Genomic DNA, 17,587 nt, shown 5'->3' on the forward strand with positions numbered 1-17,587 from the left:
CAAGGGCTGGGGGACGCCCAGCAACAAACAGCCTGTGAGATGGATGAGTGAGTGCGATGTGGACGACGCTGCAAAAACAAAAAAGTAACAAACCCATGCAATTGTATCGGGTGAGGAGGCTCTTATCGTTATCGAGGTGGGGCGGTAGGTCTGGGCTCTGGCCAACCACATAACACGGCCACTGACGATCGCCCTAATCGCACTCACAACGGCTGAAGGCCGCAACGGCCATCTAACCTTCTCCTGGGCTGCTATGGTGAACAGAGAGAATGTTGCAATCCAAGCAGCTCATGCCTCTTCTGTTTCCTTTCCCTCTCTAGCATCCCTTGCTTTTCATTATTTGTGGAGTGCTTGCCGAGCACATCTGCCCCACATTCCATCAGGTCTCACTCGTTAATTGTCGTTCCACTTTGTGAATGAAAAGCACGGATACAATATCTTCTGCAGGCCTAGACCAATCTTATATTCAGACAGATATTTACCACGCTCTCTACGTTTTACCTCGAGGCAGTATGTGTGGATAAAAGCAAAATAACAACATATGAACCGGGCAAATTGCAGCCCACGTTGGCTGTAATGCAGTCTGAGTCGGATTTGTGAAGCCATCAAACATCATCCCACCACCCATCCCACCCGCGTCACGACTCGAGGGTCAGTCATTGGGCCGGCAATCAACACCTGAGGCCCTCCCGGGCAAGCCACTACGTCAGCTCGCATTGGTGCTCTGACTAGGTAGACTTTAGGGGTCCAGCGGCAGTGCGGGGGGAACTGCAGCACATGTGTGCAACGCTCGCTCCATTCGGACCGTCATGGACTAGGGACGGCCAGCCATGCAGCAGCATGAGACGTGTGTTGATCGGGCTAGGGCCTGGACGCCGGTGCGGGAGTCCATGCTGCCACGCTGCCATGCTGTCTTGTCTGCAAGTGCCCAATACATCATGATCGAACGATGAGCCAGACAATTAATTATTGATGTGCGTTCTTTCCGTGTGTGACCGGTTGATGGTCATGAAGCAGCTGCAGTCAGTGAATAACAAACACACCGTACTCGAGACAACATGCGAAAGGAAGAGTCGCGGCAGCTCAGAAGAAGGTGTGATCGTGCCCCTTGTTTACCCCAGAATCGAGATGCCAGCAAGAGGCAAAAAGCGGGGTCTCCACCTTCCCGTTATGTTTGTGTGTTTAGTGTTTAGGTGGCACTGGGGCGTGTGAGATGAGGCAGGGCTATGTACAGATGTACCACAGCACTCCGTACGTACACTCCTGCAGCAGCAGCTCTCGGCGGCTCACCAGCCCACACAGCCCACCAAGCACCACCAACCCCCCAAGCTCTCCTCACGCCCGCCTATTCTGGACATTAAGCCTCTTCTGGGCTTTGCACCACGCTCATGATCCATCACCCCACTGTCTGAGACCACCAGCGGCTGTGCATGTCGTCACTGTGCCTATGCACATCCGTCTAAGCTACCACCCTCAGTCTTGATGCTCGCGCTTGTAAGCCGAAACCTTAACCTTCCCTCCCCTAGTGTAGCTACCGTCTTATATGAACTCTGTTTTTTCCCCTTCACCTTCTCTGCATGAGCCTCATCTCCTCCACTTCTCATGTGGCCAACTTTGATGTACGCATGGGAATGTTGAGATTGTGAACCTTGGAAAACACAGTTGCTGCCGACCCAAAAACCTCGTTGCATCTTGCACTAGACTGACCTAGCCTGTCTCAATACCATCACACAATGGAGACCACCGTGCTTTGTGGGCCCATGGCTTACCAAGGGGGATTCCCAGGTCTGAAACCCGAAATGGATCCCAAGGAACGCTTTTATAGACACTTCGAGGCCCAAGCCACAGCCCTGCAAGAGAATATCGCAAACCTCGCCGACATCTCACCCACCGCCGGTGAGCGCAAGGACGCCACAGACCATGTGCTTGCTGGCATCTCCAGACTCACCAATGAGGTCTCCGATGCCTCCGAGTACGCGCCCCCTCGCGACCAGATGATCTATGGCCAGGTCTGTCTATTCTTCTGATATTATATGAGATCCTCAATGTTCTGACACATTACCACAGGCCCTCAAGGCCCTGCGTGAGCAGGTCAACATCCAGAGCCGAGGCCTGGGCCCCACGACCGGCTTCCAGTTCACACAGGAATCCAAAGACTCGTGGGTTGCTGCCGGCAAGGACAAGGCACCAGCCGATGCTGAAACCGACAGCGACGCCACCGTGCAGGCGGAAACGAAAGACGCCGTGGGCGACCTCCCGAGCTTCTCAGGCACGGGCTCGGCAGCAGGGGCCAAGGACTACAACGCCGAGATGGCCTCGCAGGGCGGCGGCGGGGTCCGCAAGCCCAGCTTCTCACAGGCGCGCGACATCGACATCTCCAACCACCGCGGCATGCACATCATCCTGCCCGCCACGGCGTCGCGGGCCACGGCGTCGGGCACGCTGACCGAGCTGCGGGGCTGCGTGCTGGACATGTCGGCGCCCTTTGCCAGCAAGAAGAAGAAGGGCGTCCACCACGGCGGCGGCGGCGGCGGCGCCGCCCCCTTCAACACGCTGGCCGTCCGCAACATCTCGGGCAGCCTCGTCATCGCGGGCCAGGTCGCGGGCCCCGCGCACATCACAGGCGTGCGCGACAGCGTGCTGGTCGTCAACGCCCGCCAGGCCCGCATGCACGAGTGCCGCAACGTCACCGTCTACCTGTGGTGCGGCAGCCACCCCATCATCGAGGACTGCGAGGACGTGCGGGTCGCGCCCCTGCCCGAGGTCTTCCTCGGCCGGGGCCAGGACAACGGCGCCGGCAGCAACCAGTGGGACCGCGTCGACGACTTTGGCTGGCTCAAGACCGAGCCGAGCCCCAACTGGAGGAGGCTGGCCGGGGACGACCACGCCGTGCCCGAGGACTTCTGGACGACCACCGTCAAGGGCGGCCCGGCGTTGAGTACCCAGGATATCCTCCGGAGGGCGGGCATCCGCACCTGATGTGGCCAAGTTCGTCTATCGACATGGCACATAAAGACATGACATGTAAAACAGGGGGCTTATTGGTGCGCACGGCGTTGGGCTCTTGGGTAAAGCATAATGTGGGAGTCAGGGCGGTTCGGCAGGGAGTGAGCAGCTACGCAATAAAACTTCCGCCCTGGCTCGGTTTCTCCCAACTTAATACCACTTGTATACCAACACGGCTTCATAGCACTGCAATAAAACGGTTGATCTTCTTATATCTCGAGTCATCTAAATTGATATGGCCTATCTCGAGTCGCCGTAGCGGTGGGCCCCAAAGTATTCTTTCCTCAGGCCTGTAGGTATGTATGCCCAAGTCACGATGGATCAGTCCATTGGCAAGTTGAGGCCGCCCTTACCCAGGGACCTCACGCCAATCTCACCAGACCAACGCCGTATTTTCACCTCCGCCGTCTCACAACAGGACCACCTCCTCATCGGCGTCAGCTTCCCCATCAGCATCGGCATCCGGATCACCCTCCCCTGCCGCCTCAGGCTTCGGCGCAACGTCAGCGTCTGTCTTGGTCTTCGATTTGTTGCGATTGAAATGGAGGATGATCTTGATCGGTCTCTTGCGTCGGGGTGGCGAGGCTGTTTGTGTGGCTGCTGTCTCTGCCTCTGCCTCTGCTGCCTCTGCCTCTGCCTCTGCTGCCTTCTTCTTCTTGGCGCTCCGGGTGGCTGGTGGCGACGTTGTATCAGGAGGTCGGGATTTGGCCTTGCGGGTCCGCGTTCGCTGTCTCGCCGATGAGCCAGAGGGGCCTTTGGATGGCCTTCTCGGGGACGGCGTGCGTGGTGCGGGCGGGGTCTCGGCCTCTGGGTGATCTTGTCTCTCCGAGACTTCGGCGGCCAATTCCACTTGCTTTCCTTGGGAAGCAGTTGCTTGTGTGGGGGGCATGGTAGCCGAATAGTCTGGAGGTTGGTGGTAAGGCGGTGGTGGTGTCCCCGCCATCATGTCTTCCTCCATCCCTCCCAAACCGGCAGTATCCCATTTCTCGGCCGCATCCGCGACGTTGGGGATACTGGCGGCCGTAGTCGCCTCATGCTCCTCATGAGTTCGCTCATGGGTCTCGTCAGGGTGTACCTGGTTGGCCGTGTTTGAAGCACTCGAGTGACCCATTGCACCATTCCCCTCCTCTTGCCTAGTGTCGATGAGAGGGGAAAAGAAAGCCTCTTCGTCCAGCACATCTGATAAGCTAGATGCATCGGTCATCTGTCCATCTCGACCGATGTCCGGGGACTCATAGAAGCTTGCGTGGCCCAAGGGATCGTCTCCCAGGGTATATTCATGCCCCAGACTAGGCGGAAACCGCAATGGAATAGCTTCTGATGCATCAGAAAGGTGTCTCTGTGTTCTTGCGTGGGGCATCGCTCCGGTCTGGCCTTCCAATCCATGGGTATCAATGCCGACCCGTAACGACCTCTCCAAGGCGGTGGTATCAAGCCCAACATCACTTGTATCCCCGCTGGCATCGCCTCCGACTTCGAGGACAATATGCCGGTCTCTGGACATAGGAGCCAGGGGGCTAGACACATTTGCGCCTCCATTTCTCATCGTATACGTCGACGCATCGTCCAGGTCACTGTCCGTCATGGCCGAGACCTCAAGGCTATCCGCAGCAGCATCAGGAGTCGGAGTTCTGGGCTCCTAGCCCAAAGAATCACCTCCTCCCTGCGCACCCGTCCCACCCATTTCGACATCTGTACTCCCATGGCTGAACTGGATACCGAACTCCTTCAGCTGCTGCAGAACCTTGCGCTGGCTCTCGATCTTGTCCTGCCACTCCTTGATCTCCGCCTCCTGCTCCGCGATGGTCCTGGTGATATCGGGCAGGGTGTGCACTGCGGCGCGGGCGCGTTGGATCTTATGTTTCAGCGGGTCGGTGGCAGCAGTGAGATCCTTGGTAGACAGTGTCTTGGTGTCGGCGGTCTTGGCTGTAGTGTCCGCACCTCCGGATGGAGTCGCGCCTGATGCAGGTTTGCTGGAGTCGGCGTCGCCATTTGTGGCTGCGCCGTTCTTGTCTGTGTAGCGCAGGCGGGAGAGGATCGTGAAGAGCTCGGAGGGGACATCGACCGAGTCGGGGGTGAGGCCGCCGGGGAGGGACTGTGAGTTTGCATCTGGTCCCAACGTCGAGGACGCCATTTTTGCAATGAGCAAGTGTGGGAGAAATGGCAGAGACACGATGCTGGCTTATTGGAAAGTAGTTAAACTTGTCCAAATGTCCAACTTGTGGCAGTCAAGTCTAAGAGCTAGCCCCAGCTAAGTGCGAATAAGGTGACTAGCTATGGGTACCTAGGTACTCCGTACAAGGGTGTGCCAAGTCAGGCACCTTCTGCGAATCCTGGGTCCTCAGCTAGCTCCCAGGTGGGTACCTAGGTATCTAAGTGCCTACCGACAGGTAGATAGGTGGGTAAGGGGACCTAAGAAACATGAAGGCTTAAGAGAGCTTTCGATGTTATCTGAGACCAGGCCGTCAACTCTGACCCCTCGGAGCCTGCGACGAATGATTCGTGAGCAAGAATTCAATCAAGGCCAGCGTGGCCTGTCAACCCGGGTACTCGTCAATGCCTTACGCTCCTTCAAGATGTGCTCCTGGTGTGACAATAGGAGTGTGTTTTGATTATATCCTCCAAGGGCGAAAGACTCCAGTCCGAGGCTATTGTGGACTGCGCCGGCAGGCAGGTTGTACTGAACCATCGGGATTCAGCGAGCATAGTGAACTTCGGTCAGCGAGCGAGCATTTGCCCTTAGAAAACCCAGTCGCGGGGAGTGAGCTGATGCCCCTCGGCCTGGTGGCCGCACTGTCTTCTCCCCGCATGGAGACGGACGGGAGGACGGTGTTATCCGTGGCTTATCGCTGTTCGTACAGTCCAAGAGCTGCGGGAGCGACGTCAGGTCATGCCAACTTGGACCCCCACCACCGACCAGAAATCACTCAACAAACGTGTGACAGCAGCTGGATCGAACCAGTTTGAAACCTCAAGTATTCCTATTTAAATCTCTCACCTGCAATTCTGACGCCTGTCCTTCACCCTGCTTCTAGAGCACCTCACGAACCTCCTCCTCGCCCCTATGTCCAAGAGAAAAGCAGACGAGATGACCAAACCAGACCAGAATGCCTGCCTGAGTACGTTTTTGATCCCAAACCCTTCTAGCAGTAGGAGCAAGTCGGGGCCCTTCATCCACCTCCCCCTTCTCCCCTCCCACTAGCGCACCAGCATCTCCCTCCCAAACCACTGCCGATCATGAACAACGAAGGCAAGATTCGGGGGCAGAGGGAAAGGAGCGCGCAGGTGCAGGCGCAGATGGGGATGCCCGTGCTGGCCGACGGGGAGAGAGCTGCTAGGGAGCGGCACGGCAGCTCTGGGAGCCCCAGCGCCACCAGCCAACGGCCGGACTACCTCCTCGTTTCTTGTCTCGTCCTGATCTACCTCGAGCTTTCATGGCTGATTCTAATGCTTCTGCGCACCTACAGTCGTCATTGACGGTTGGGGAGTCCCCTCTGCCGACTCTCCCAAGAATGGAGACGCCATCACCAACGCCAAGACCCCCGTCATGGACGAGTTCGCCAAGAGCGCCACCGGCTACACTGAGCTCGAGGCCTCCTCCCTCGCTGTCGGTCTGCCCGAGGGCCTGATGGGCAACTCGGAAGTCGGCCATCTGAACATTGGCGCTGGTCGTGTTGTGTGGCAGGACGTTGTGCGCATCGACCAGACCATCAAGAATGGCGAGTTCAGCAAGACTCCTGTCGTCAAGAAGACGCTCGAGGCTGCCAAGAACGGCAACGGCAGGCTGCACCTGTGCGGTCTCGTCTCTCACGGTGGTGTGGTAAGTATACACTCGACAACAGTTTCGTGGCACAATGTCAGTGTTCGCAAGCCGCTGACAGCCCTTGCCCCTCCAGCATTCTAAGCAGAAGCACCTGTACGCCCTCCTCGAGGCCGCCAAGGAGTACCAGGTGCCCGAGGTCTACATCCACTTCTTCGGCGATGGCCGTGACACCGACCCCAAGTCTGGCGCCGGCTACCTGCAGGAGCTGCTGGACACCATCAAGGAGCTCGGCGTCGGCAAGCTGGCTACCATTGTCGGCCGTTACTATGCCATGGACCGTGACAAGAGGTGGGAGAGAGTTGAGCTCGCCCTCAAGGGCCTGGTCCTTGGCGAGGGTGAGGCCAGCAGTGACCCCGTCGCCACCGTCAAGGAGCGATATGAGAAGGGCGAGAACGACGAGTTCCTGAAGCCCATCATTGTGAACGGCGATGAGGGTCGTATCAAGGGTAGGTGTTCACATCGCATCCACTCGCTCCTTAAAAACAGTACTAACTGGCGTGTGATAATAGATGACGACGTCGTCTTCTTCTTCAACTACAGATCGGACCGTGCCCGACAAATCACACAGCTCCTCGGAGACGTCGACCGATCGCCAAGGCCCGACTTCAAGTACCCCAAGATCAACAGGCTCGTGACCATGACCCAGTACAAGGTCGACTACCCCTTCGAGATCGCCTTCGCGCCCCAGCACATGGGCAACGTTCTCGCAGAGTGGCTCGGCAAGCAGGAGGTCGAGCAGGTACACGTCGCCGAGACGGAGAAGTACGCCCACGTCACCTTCTTCTTCAACGGCGGCGTCGAGAAGGTGTTCAACCTCGAGACCCGTGACGAGTCGCAGGATCTCGTCCCATCCAACAAGTCCGTCGCCACCTACGACCAGGCCCCCGAGATGTCCGCCGACGGCGTGGCCAACCAGGTCGCCAAGCGGCTGGGCGAGCACAAGTTCCCCTTCGTCATGAACAACTTTGCCCCGCCCGACATGGTCGGCCACACCGGCGTGTACGAGGCCGCCCTGGTCGGCGTCGAGGCCACCGACAAGGCCATCGGCAAGATCTACGAGGCCTGCAAGAAGGAGGGCTACATCCTCTTCATCACGTCCGACCACGGCAACGCCGAGGAGATGAAGTTCCCCGACGGCAAGCCCAAGACCAGCCACACCACCAACAAGGTGCCCTTCGTCATGGCCAACGCCCCCAAGGGCTGGAGCCTCAAGAAGGGCGACTCCGGCGTCCTGGGCGACGTCGCCCCCACCGTCCTCGCGGCCATGGGCCTGGAGCAGCCCGAGGAGATGACGGGCAAGAGCCTGCTCGTCAAGGCATAAACAAACAATAAAAGCAAAAGTGAAAAAAGGCGTTGTGTGGTGTGAGTACGGGCGTGTGGGTGTGAATTGAATGATGATTGGCATGGGTAGCTAGCACTGGGGTTCAGGGGATCAAGGGGTTCTACGGCGGGATGGGATGAAGAAATGATATACATACAGAGCTGATAGACAATACATAGACGGGTCACGCAGAGGGGGTTTCCCGCCGGAATACAATACCGAAAATCGACCAGAAGTTCAGTTTCCCCCTGTCGGCCACCGCTGCTGCGCGCACGTTATACCAACGAGCGCCTTCTAACACCTAGCAAGGCAAGACGACTGACTAGTTTGCAGCCAACTGAAAAGCATTTCTGCAGGGTGATTTGGTCTTGTGGTTCTTATGGCTAGGACATACCGCCCCTAGAACTCATCCTGACTTCTCGCTTTGCGACTACAAATCCAGGCAGAGAAGTATATATGTGCACGTCAAGATGATGAGAGTAGCATTATGTAAGCGTGTTGATTGTGAGAAATAAGATTTCTGCACGGCACCGGAAAATAACATGAGTCACTACAGACAGTCTCAAAATTGTCCATTGTCGCCTTCGGGCAGACACGCATTCCGTGAGTGAGAGGCTCTTACATCTGTGCCGTTCTTGGCTCAGCCCAGCAGTCATCAGCGCAAAGAAACAAAAGCAAACTGTTTTGAAGTGGCCTTTCTAGGTGCTGACGGGCGCAATGAGTGTTGATGTACTCCAGATGCCCCCTAGACTGGGGTTCCAACATCATGTGGAGCAGCAGACCGCATTATGCATCGGATCTAGGTACCTACTTAAGTAGGTAGCCAGATCTGAAAATGTTCCACAGAAGTGATCGATGCGATTTAATACAGACCCTATGCATGCAGCACCAGCGCGCCGAGAACCGCCGCGAGGCTCTGGAATGCCCTTGGGACATTCCATCCCCAGAAGTCGGGCGCGATGCTGTACCTACAGTACAGGCAAGGTATCTGGGTGTGGAGGACAGACACAACAGCCACCCGGCCCCGCGGTGGCTTGATCGATCGCATAGCGATCAGGGCGATGGAGATGGCATGCAAGGCGTCAGGCCCGAGGCTGGCTACCCTGCTACCCAGGTACCATGGTGAGACACAGAAGTTGGCTGGGCGGGCTTGACGGGCAAGCAGTTGCCCATTCGCTCGCGGTAAACCACACATGGCCGGCCGGGCGTGGATCACGATCCTCAGGCGGACGGAAGGAGGGGGTGTCCAATCAGCATATTTGTCACCCAGCTTGTTATATGTTCCCCGGACAATTAGCAGTGCATACGGCTGGAAACTGTCGGGCGTCTAGCCGCATTGGCCTGGCCTACACCTTGACAGGTGTAGGGGGAAGTGACCTTGCCAGCTTAGCTTCACCCCGGGATGCCACTGGCCCGGGCCAGCCACGTTTGCGGAGGGCACACTGGACCGGGGTTCGGACAGCGCATTGCGCGACACTGTCTGTTAGACTGGACGAGTGGACGGGTGGACGACGCTATCGTGAGGGCTCGCTCGGGGCAATCACTCCGGGGCTGTGGGGTCGAAAATGTTGAGCCCCCCAGGTGGCCAGGTGGCCAGGCGGCGGACAGCACGGGTCAACGCGAGGACACACATGGGGTAGTTGGGTAGGCAGGTAGGGCGTCTGAACCTATGCAGGAAATGCATATAGTGGTCGGCATTGCTTCTGAACGTGAATCTAGGCCGGACTCTCGGGAGCGACCGCAGGTATGGTTTCGGCTTGCCTCCGACTGATTGGGCCAACAAGTGTTTCTCACCCAGATCGAGACAAGATCTCGCCATCGATTGTCGATCTTGTCGCGGGTTTTCAAAGGAACAGAGGGGCAGAGGGGTGGGAGGGCTCACATGCAGACATGTTGTTAACAGACAGGGACATGCTCGCTGGGCACGCGGCTGAAGACAATGGCAGTAGTTCCCGCGTGGTTGTGGTCTAGAACGGTCCATTTGTTTGCCTGGCCGGCCGAGGTGGCAGGCTGGACGAGACGACAGGAGAGACCAGTCTGGCCCGGACGGGGATGTTAGAGGCTTCTGCCTCTTTCTCCGACAGCCGCCACCGCCGGCAATGACTGCGCCGTGTTGGAACGCCCTCGTTCATTTGCGTTACTGACCAGCAAGGACAGTGAGGACAGCACAGTTGTCTGATGCGATCGACACGCAGGTCCAGAGGTGCGCGTCAACCTCGTCCGTTGCGACTCTGTGCTGCCTGCCCTTTATCTCGATCGATCCCGTCAACTCGATTTTCAGGGTCTGCGAACCAATCTGCACTTGCTCTAACAGTGCTTCTGAGATCGGTCGGCCGCGCATGGAAACTCAGCACGCGCCCTACTGGGGTGGGTTTAGAGCTCCCCTGGCCCGGCGGTCGCATCGCACATACTCTTGACAGCGCCGATCTGGATCAGGTGGGCTGAGTGTGGTCTGCGGGCTTCAGGCTTCAGGCTCCAGGCGGCAGGCTGGTTGAAGCGCTCTAATTGTGCTTGACTGCTTCCCCAGCTCCCCAGTCCTTCGGTCCAGCCCGCCAAATCTGCCCGTGGTAGCGATCCAGACAATCCGGAAGTGAAGAAAGTAGAGAATCGCGACCACCCGACACATCTCAATCTTTATTAGGGCCGTCAGTCGGCGACCCACACACTTACCTACCCAGCCTAGCATAGTATTATTATCCCGGCAGCCTCACCGGCACACCTCGGAAGTTTGCCATTACCCAATCCACTCCTAAGTGGAGAGAAACGATGCATTGTCTTTTGCCTCGGTGCGTCGACTTACACGTGGTGGTGACCGTCCCAGCTCGAATGGGGGACTAGCCATTGTGCCATGTCCTATTGTCTACCAGGAGAAACAGAGGCAGGAGCCCTTATATGACGTCGAAAGATTTGTCGATCTCCTGAGGGTTGCGCCAACGAGATTACCGTAAGCGGCACGGAACCAAGTAGTGCATCCAAATTGACGCTTTGGGCGTGCTGATCTCAAACGAGTAGAAGGATCGGACGCTCCCAGTAAACCTGCGCCAACATGTCATGTGTGAGGATGTCTCCCTCGACCTGAGGCTTAATCTCATGATACTGATGCAGGTGCCAGTGGGGTCAGAGTGACGACACTCATGTCGCGGGCCCGTACGGATAGTCTCGGGGTTCGTCAGCACCCAGGTCAGACTTGGAGGGAATGCGAAGATTCGTCATTGTGCTGGGCTGCTCCGTACGCCGGTGGGATCGAGATGCTGTCAGGGCAGATTACTCGCTCAGAGAGGAGATTCCCGTCGTGTGGGGCCCAATGTTAGTCCGGCTCACTGGCCGCAAGAGAAAGCTTCCCCGTTCAAGCGCTCTGGTGCTTCAGGCGAGAGCGGTTATCGACGAGGTGTGAACAGATCGAAAAAGAACGCGGGCCCATGGAGTTCCCAACTCGTAATATGACAAGGCCATTGTAGAAGTCTCGAGAATGTTGTCGTGTGCGTATGTGGGCGCAAATGGCCGAGTCGAGGGATTGCCGACGGTGAGGCGATCTCAGGGGGCGGTTCAGATCGCACAATGTCGTAAACCGGGGCGGATGTTCAGGAACAAGCTCGGGAGCAGGGCCAGGTCGGAGGTGGTGAGGTGAGTCCAGGGTCCAAGGGTCCTTGTGGGCAGTCGGGCGGTCAGCAGTCGAGAGTGTTACTGGTCGAGAGTGCTGCTGGCACGCAACACAGCGGTCATCGAGACAGGTGTCGAGCAGCAGGCCCAGGCGGCTGGCGGGCAGAACGGGCATCTTGACCGAAACCAGTCAGTACTGTGTAAAATTGTGCTTGTGTCAGGGTCGTGCGGGTTGTGCGGGCTGGCTTGCTGGCATTGAGCGTTGAATGGCTGGCTGGCTTGGCTGGCATGGTTGCAAATGTGCTGGTGGACGTCGATGACAGGCAAAAGTTGCGATCGGGAAGGAGGCCAGGTGGATGGCGGCTTGTTTCTTTTGAAGCACAGAGGCCCCATCCGCAGCAGTTGCTCTGGCAGCCAGGGCCGTGATTATGACGTCATAATCAGGTCATGGGCGACAGGGCAGCAGGGCAGCAGGGCAGCATGCTCACCTCCTCGTCAACTCGTGTCCAGCCCGACCTGCCAGCCCGTCAGCCCGTGCAGGTGAGAGCTGTGAGCTGTCTAATGAGACCTCCGTCGCGATGCGTGCACACAGGGCTGACACCGGCACTGGGGGAGAAGGGTGCTGGAGGGACAACTAGTATAGGTCTCTGAGCATGCGCCCGAGGCAGGGGAGACTGACTATTGTAGTATAAATCAAACTGCACAGTAGGGGTCCAGGCACTGCGCCAAGCCTGTCCATAAGGCGGGCCGGCCCAATCAGAGGGCGTAGCTGGCCAAGGGTCCACGCTGCTGCCACCCCGGGTGTGGAGCCCACTGGGCCCAGCGCAGGGTGTCCCTGGGCCGAGTGTGCGATGAGCCCCGATCGCTGGCATCCCTGCAGCCCGTCCCTCATCGGCGGCCACAGCTTGGGATCTGAGCATCTGAAGCTTTTCCACACGCGCAAAATCGGATCGAGGCCGTCCTGGCACCTGGTTTCCTGCCAATTCGCAGCTCAATGCGGCGGCGCTGCTGCTTGCAGTCTCGGCTCACCACCGTTGAGGGCCCCTCTCCAAAGGCAGGCAGGCAGGCAGGCAGAGGCTCTCAGAGGCCCTCATACACCCTGCTTGTACCCTACACTCGTGCCCCTCCCTCTCTCCCGTCTCCGTCACTTACAAGCCGCAGCCTTCCGTGTCGTACAGAGTACCCAGTACCGAGTTGCACACCTCACGAATCTCGATTCTCATCGTGATTGCCCCCCGGGCTGCGTCACAGTCTGCCTGCGCTGTCCGCTGGCCCCTACGACGCCCGGCCCGACAAAACACTCCTCCTTCCCCTCCAGCTTTTGCCGAGAGGTTGTGCGAGGCATACGCTCATGTCCTGCTTCATTTTTGAATGAACATCGTCGACCTACACAGTACCGACTGGCCCCTGGAGCAACACGGCCACGAATCTGTTCACCCGCCGCCCGCTTATACACATCCATAGCCCAACCCCTTCGCAACCAACCTCGCGAGAGTCGTAACTCCCCGCCTCGCTCTCGTCGTCTCATCCCACCAACCAGCAAGGTATGGAAACCAACCTTCTTCTCCCACCCTCTTGCGTCATAACACCCCCTTCCAGCCCGCACGTTCGGGATCGCCAGGGCCCTCACGACTCCAGTCCGACGTCCTCGCATGGTTCCCTGTGGGGTCTTGCTGCTGCTGCCCTCCCCCTACGCTCCCAATCTGTCCCACCCTCGATGCACAGCGCCACATGGACCTTGACGACGTTGATGATGGTTTCAACAACCTCATCCTCCTCCTCCCCCCGCCCTCCCCACTTCCACAATACACATCCCGCTGGCCCCTTCCCAGCAGCACCTACGGTAGTCCCTACGTCTTGCTTGCCAAGGGGCTCGCCTGTCAACATGGTTCGACACGGGACTGGACGTCCCCTGGCGTGGCAGAATCCTGCACTGTTTTTTTTTTCACCTCATGCCTTGCCTCTTGAGGATGCCATCAAGCACGCTTCGAGCAACCAACCACCGTTACCAGGTATACAGCCGCTGATGATAGTCTAGGGTTCTACTCGAGGCCCTTCGATAGAATCATCTTGGGTAGCAAAGCTTGTTAGCATTTGATCACCACAGCGTTCTTGTGCTGTTGCGGCATGTCCTGGACGCCATGCTGCATTGCTCCGATTTGAGTCACCACAAGAATTGGCATAATACCAGACATTATGGCCGGCAGTGAACCCAAGTCTAAGAGGCCACAGTTCCGGCAGACGCTGAGTGACCGTGGGCACCCGATGCCGCGGAGGGCTTCGCCAGAAGGTTCCGTCACCCTTCGACACCATCGCCTCGCCAGGGATGCCTCCATGAGGCCCGAGACAGGCAGCAATGCCGTCTCCGGAAGTTCGCCCAGGAGGAATTCCTCGGGCGAGAGCCACGACACGGGTCAGAGCGATCCTAAACGATGGTTTGATCTGTCCAACAAGAACGCCCCGGCCGCATTTGATCACGCCACTATGGATGGTACGTACTCTCGCGTCCCGTCGAGGAGGTGCCAACCCAGGTTCTGGCTAACTCCTGAGCACTTAGTCGATCCCCCATTCTATCAGAAGCAATCTGATTCGTCCAATGAGGAGATGATACCGCCAGCTCGTGAGAGCGCGTATCACCACGTTCCGACGGGTCTCCACTCTCAGAACTACAGCAGGCCGACGATGGCGCAAAGCAGTAGCGCTGAAGACTACAGGAGTGTCATCGATGATCTGACCATCGAGAACAAACGGCTCAAGGACGAGCTCAAAAGATATAGGCAATTTGGGCCAGAGCTGCTCCGCAAAGACCGCCTTTTCGAAATCAAGGTACATGGTCTAGCTGGTAGCAAGAGGCGAGAGCTCGAGTCAACGTTGCGTGACTTTGCTGCGAGCTTGGAAGGCTCGCCGGCGACGTCTGTGCAGCGAGGAAAGAAGAGCTCCAAGCATGCCAACCGACTCCAGGGATCGAGTTCGAATTCCAAGCATGCTTCGTCGTCGTCCTCACACTCGCGGCCTGTCGATTCCGCCTACGCGTCCATGTCGACCGGGCGGAGCTCAAATGGCCCAAATGTCAATTCATTGTCCCAGAGGCCGTCTTTTGGCCGGACAAAGTCATCCACGGATCACAAGGTGGAGACATATCTGCAAGACATTCCCGAAGGCCTGTTTCCCCGGCCGGTCGCCATGACGGACAAGGAGAAAAAGAAGCTGGTCGTGCGAAGGCTCGAGCAACTCTTTACCGGTAGGATGTCCGGGAAGCACAGATTTTCCCGCAACAAGACATTACTTTCGGTCCCGGAGCCTGTCATCGCTCTCGCACCACCCCAAGAGGGCGAAGCGTGCAGGGAAGCTCGCATAGAATCAGGCAAGATGACCTCCACGGAGAACCTGTCCACGTCAAATTCCAATGGCGAGAATGACGTCGCAGGGGATCGCACAGGCAGTGGAAGTGGAAGTAACGAACACAACGGACAATATGCCTCGCCGCAGACAGGTGACCTTGCAGAACAGAGAGCTACTCGACCTCGAGACCTGGATCCTGATCGGGTTCAGGTCCCGTCAGAGAACATGCAATACATTCGGCACTTGGGCGTGACAGCGCCGAAAGACCTTGGGGAGACGAGATTCAGGTCCCAGGACGTGTCTATCGATGCAGAAGGCTGGATTCATTTGAATCTCTTGTGCAACCTGGCGCAGCTGCACATTCTCAACGTGACCCCTAGCTACATCCGATCGGCGATCAGTGAGAAGTCGGCCAAGTTCCAACTTTCACGGGACGGCCGAAAAATTCGCTGGCGCGGCGGAGTCGAAGGCACGAAATTCAGCAGCGACAGCAGTGGAAACAGTTCGCAGAGGAGCCCCGAGACAGAAGGCACGGACGGCTCAAACGAACAGGGCCAGCGGAAGAGGCAGAGGAAGAGCGAGCACGCGTCAGACCCATCCGACCAGAGTCACAACCAGACGAAGCTTGTGCCCCAGAACTCTGTCTCGTCAGAAGGCTTCCATTACAAGCCTTTATTCCTGCACAACCGTTCCTCATCTGCGGAAACCTCCATGGACGAGACGGGCTCGCAGGCATCCTTCGGGGCCGTTGAGAACAGCAACATGAACTCTCGATCCACGGGTTTTGTCAGTGGATCCGGATCGTCGCCGAGGAAGAAGCGACGCAACGATGGTGCCATCATCTACTACAACGGAGCACCTTTCTGTACCGATCTCTCTGGCGACCCAGGAGACGTCTCACCTGCCACATACCTCGCATCCTCGAGCCAAGATAATGCCTCGAAGGATACCGAGGCAGAATCTCCTGGTCTAAACCGCACCATGTCTGGCTCATCTCTCCCATTCCGACCACTCGTCGACGGACCTGAGCAGACAGATGTTGACATGGACCAGGAGCCCGAACTTGTCACCGACGACGGAGAGCTGTCAGAGAGCGATACCGGGTTTGAGTTCCCGTGGTGCGACAACTCAGAAAAGCCCCAGCTGAAGCCGCTCGCGGCACAGCTAGAGCCGTGTGGGCTCGGCGGTGTGACTCCAGAAGACCATTTTGCCATTCTCGTCGTCACCAAGCAGCCCATTCACAGTTCAGGGCGGGCTCTACGTCACCTGGTTCGCATTGGGTCGAATGAGACAGCCGCCTCGATTTCAAGCAGGATTGCGCATTTGGCCGACATAGAGGCACATGCATCGCGCCGGCGCCCCTACCAACCATCTCAGATTCCGGTGCAAGTTGTTGCTCAGCGTTACAAGGGTCTGAAGCCTCTTCCCCTACCTCCGCCGGCGATGTTTTATCCACCATTTACCGAGACTACCGAGTCGGAAGACTCGGGTTTTGAAGATGGCTCTGCCGATGAGGAGGACGATTCAGATGTAGATATGGGTGGCTTCGAGGCCATTTCACAGCGAGTGAACCCTAAACAGTCTGACCAGGACTTCCTCACAAGGGGCGCCCCCGGCTCCGACGATGACGAAGTTCACAGCATGGGCGCCAAGGTTGCCTCCAAGGCAGCATTCGTTCCCCGAGTACGCAAGTTGTCCCACGGCTCTAGCCGGCCGGGCCGGAGTCTAATACAAGGCATGGATGTGCACCCAGATAGCTCCGGCGCCACGGCAGGAGGGGAAGCGAGTGGCTACAGCAGCAGTGAGGAGGATGACTAGAGACTTTGTTCGTTGACTCCGGCGGGTGTTGCACCTGCATGTGTGCTGTCCCTTGAAAATGTACACAGACCGAGTTCTTGCATCTTTATTGGCGTTGGGATTGTTTATTTGATGGACGAGCTTTGATCTCGGGGCATGATACCAATTTCTAGCGGCCGCTGCGAAAAGTTCACCAGCGAGATTTATCCAAGTCATGTACGTGGCATCGAGTTAAGCATTACAGGCAATGTCATTGGTTTATAGCAGTTCAGCCGAAGTTGCGTGTTGCCCAGATTCAATCGAGAAACTATCACCGGAGATGCTACTGCACTGTATAAAACCGCCTGATAATATCCTCCCATATGTAGCACTTGAGACACTGATTCGCTGGCAAACCAGCTCTGCAGACTTAAGTTGTCTGCGGTCCTGCAAAGTGGACTGATTCTAGCCACGAAGCCAGCCATGAGCACCTTGAGTACGATATTGGAAATTTATCAACAAACTGCTCAGCCGGGCTCTGTGGATGCCCCATTGGAATGTCCCAACAAGCGGCCCTGGGCTGTTTCTCTCGATGCTGGGTAGGACGTTGTCTGGGTTAGGGTATAGGGGGCGGCAGCCTGATGTAACAAAGGGGGGTCCCATGTCCGCTGAAAGCCGACCCCCTTCCCCACCTGCGAGAAAGATTGAACCCGTTAGGT

The 17,587-nt window shown here is 57.5% G+C and overlaps 5 protein-coding genes across 5 annotated transcripts; 3 read left to right on the plus strand and 2 right to left on the minus strand.

Moving 5' to 3' along the window:
- The first annotated feature begins 1,283 nt into the window (after window positions 1-1,283).
- Window positions 1,284-5,622, plus strand: KVR01_007915 (uncharacterized protein). The gene is made up of 2 exons (XM_044790460.1): window positions 1,284-2,009; window positions 2,068-5,622. Exons 1-2 carry the CDS (start codon window positions 1,734-1,736, stop codon window positions 2,977-2,979), a joined length of 1,188 nt encoding a protein of 395 aa, XP_044642893.1. The 5' UTR covers window positions 1,284-1,733; the 3' UTR covers window positions 2,980-5,622.
- On the minus strand, window positions 3,416-5,140 carry KVR01_008296 (uncharacterized protein; the record flags this gene model as incomplete). The annotated part of the gene is made up of 2 exons (XM_044782544.1): window positions 3,416-4,539; window positions 4,663-5,140. 2 exons carry the CDS (start codon window positions 5,138-5,140, stop codon window positions 3,416-3,418), a joined length of 1,602 nt encoding a protein of 533 aa, XP_044643274.1.
- A 151-nt stretch (window positions 5,623-5,773) lies between the features above and the next one.
- On the plus strand, window positions 5,774-8,385 carry KVR01_007851 (uncharacterized protein). The gene is made up of 4 exons (XM_044781682.1): window positions 5,774-6,125; window positions 6,474-6,826; window positions 6,903-7,275; window positions 7,339-8,385. The coding sequence occupies exons 1-4, from the start codon at window positions 6,071-6,073 to the stop codon at window positions 8,148-8,150; spliced, it is 1,593 nt and encodes a 530-aa protein (XP_044642829.1). The 5' UTR covers window positions 5,774-6,070; the 3' UTR covers window positions 8,151-8,385.
- Window positions 8,386-11,496: 3,111 nt separating this feature from the next.
- KVR01_008119 (uncharacterized protein) lies at window positions 11,497-11,925 on the minus strand (the record flags this gene model as incomplete). Its single annotated transcript, XM_044794492.1, has 1 exon — window positions 11,497-11,925. The coding sequence occupies one exon, from the start codon at window positions 11,923-11,925 to the stop codon at window positions 11,497-11,499; it is 429 nt and encodes a 142-aa protein (XP_044643097.1).
- A 569-nt stretch (window positions 11,926-12,494) lies between these two features.
- On the plus strand, window positions 12,495-17,154 carry KVR01_007864 (uncharacterized protein). The gene is made up of 3 exons (XM_044786062.1): window positions 12,495-13,294; window positions 13,789-14,241; window positions 14,308-17,154. The coding sequence occupies exons 2-3, from the start codon at window positions 13,947-13,949 to the stop codon at window positions 16,908-16,910; spliced, it is 2,898 nt and encodes a 965-aa protein (XP_044642842.1). The 5' UTR covers window positions 12,495-13,294; window positions 13,789-13,946; the 3' UTR covers window positions 16,911-17,154.
- Window positions 17,155-17,587: the final 433 nt, after the last annotated feature.

This window comes from Diaporthe batatas (genome assembly GCF_019321695.1).
Source record: "Diaporthe batatas strain CRI 302-4 chromosome Unknown Contig00009, whole genome shotgun sequence".
Classification (NCBI taxonomy): Eukaryota; Fungi; Ascomycota; class Sordariomycetes; order Diaporthales; family Diaporthaceae; genus Diaporthe; species Diaporthe batatas.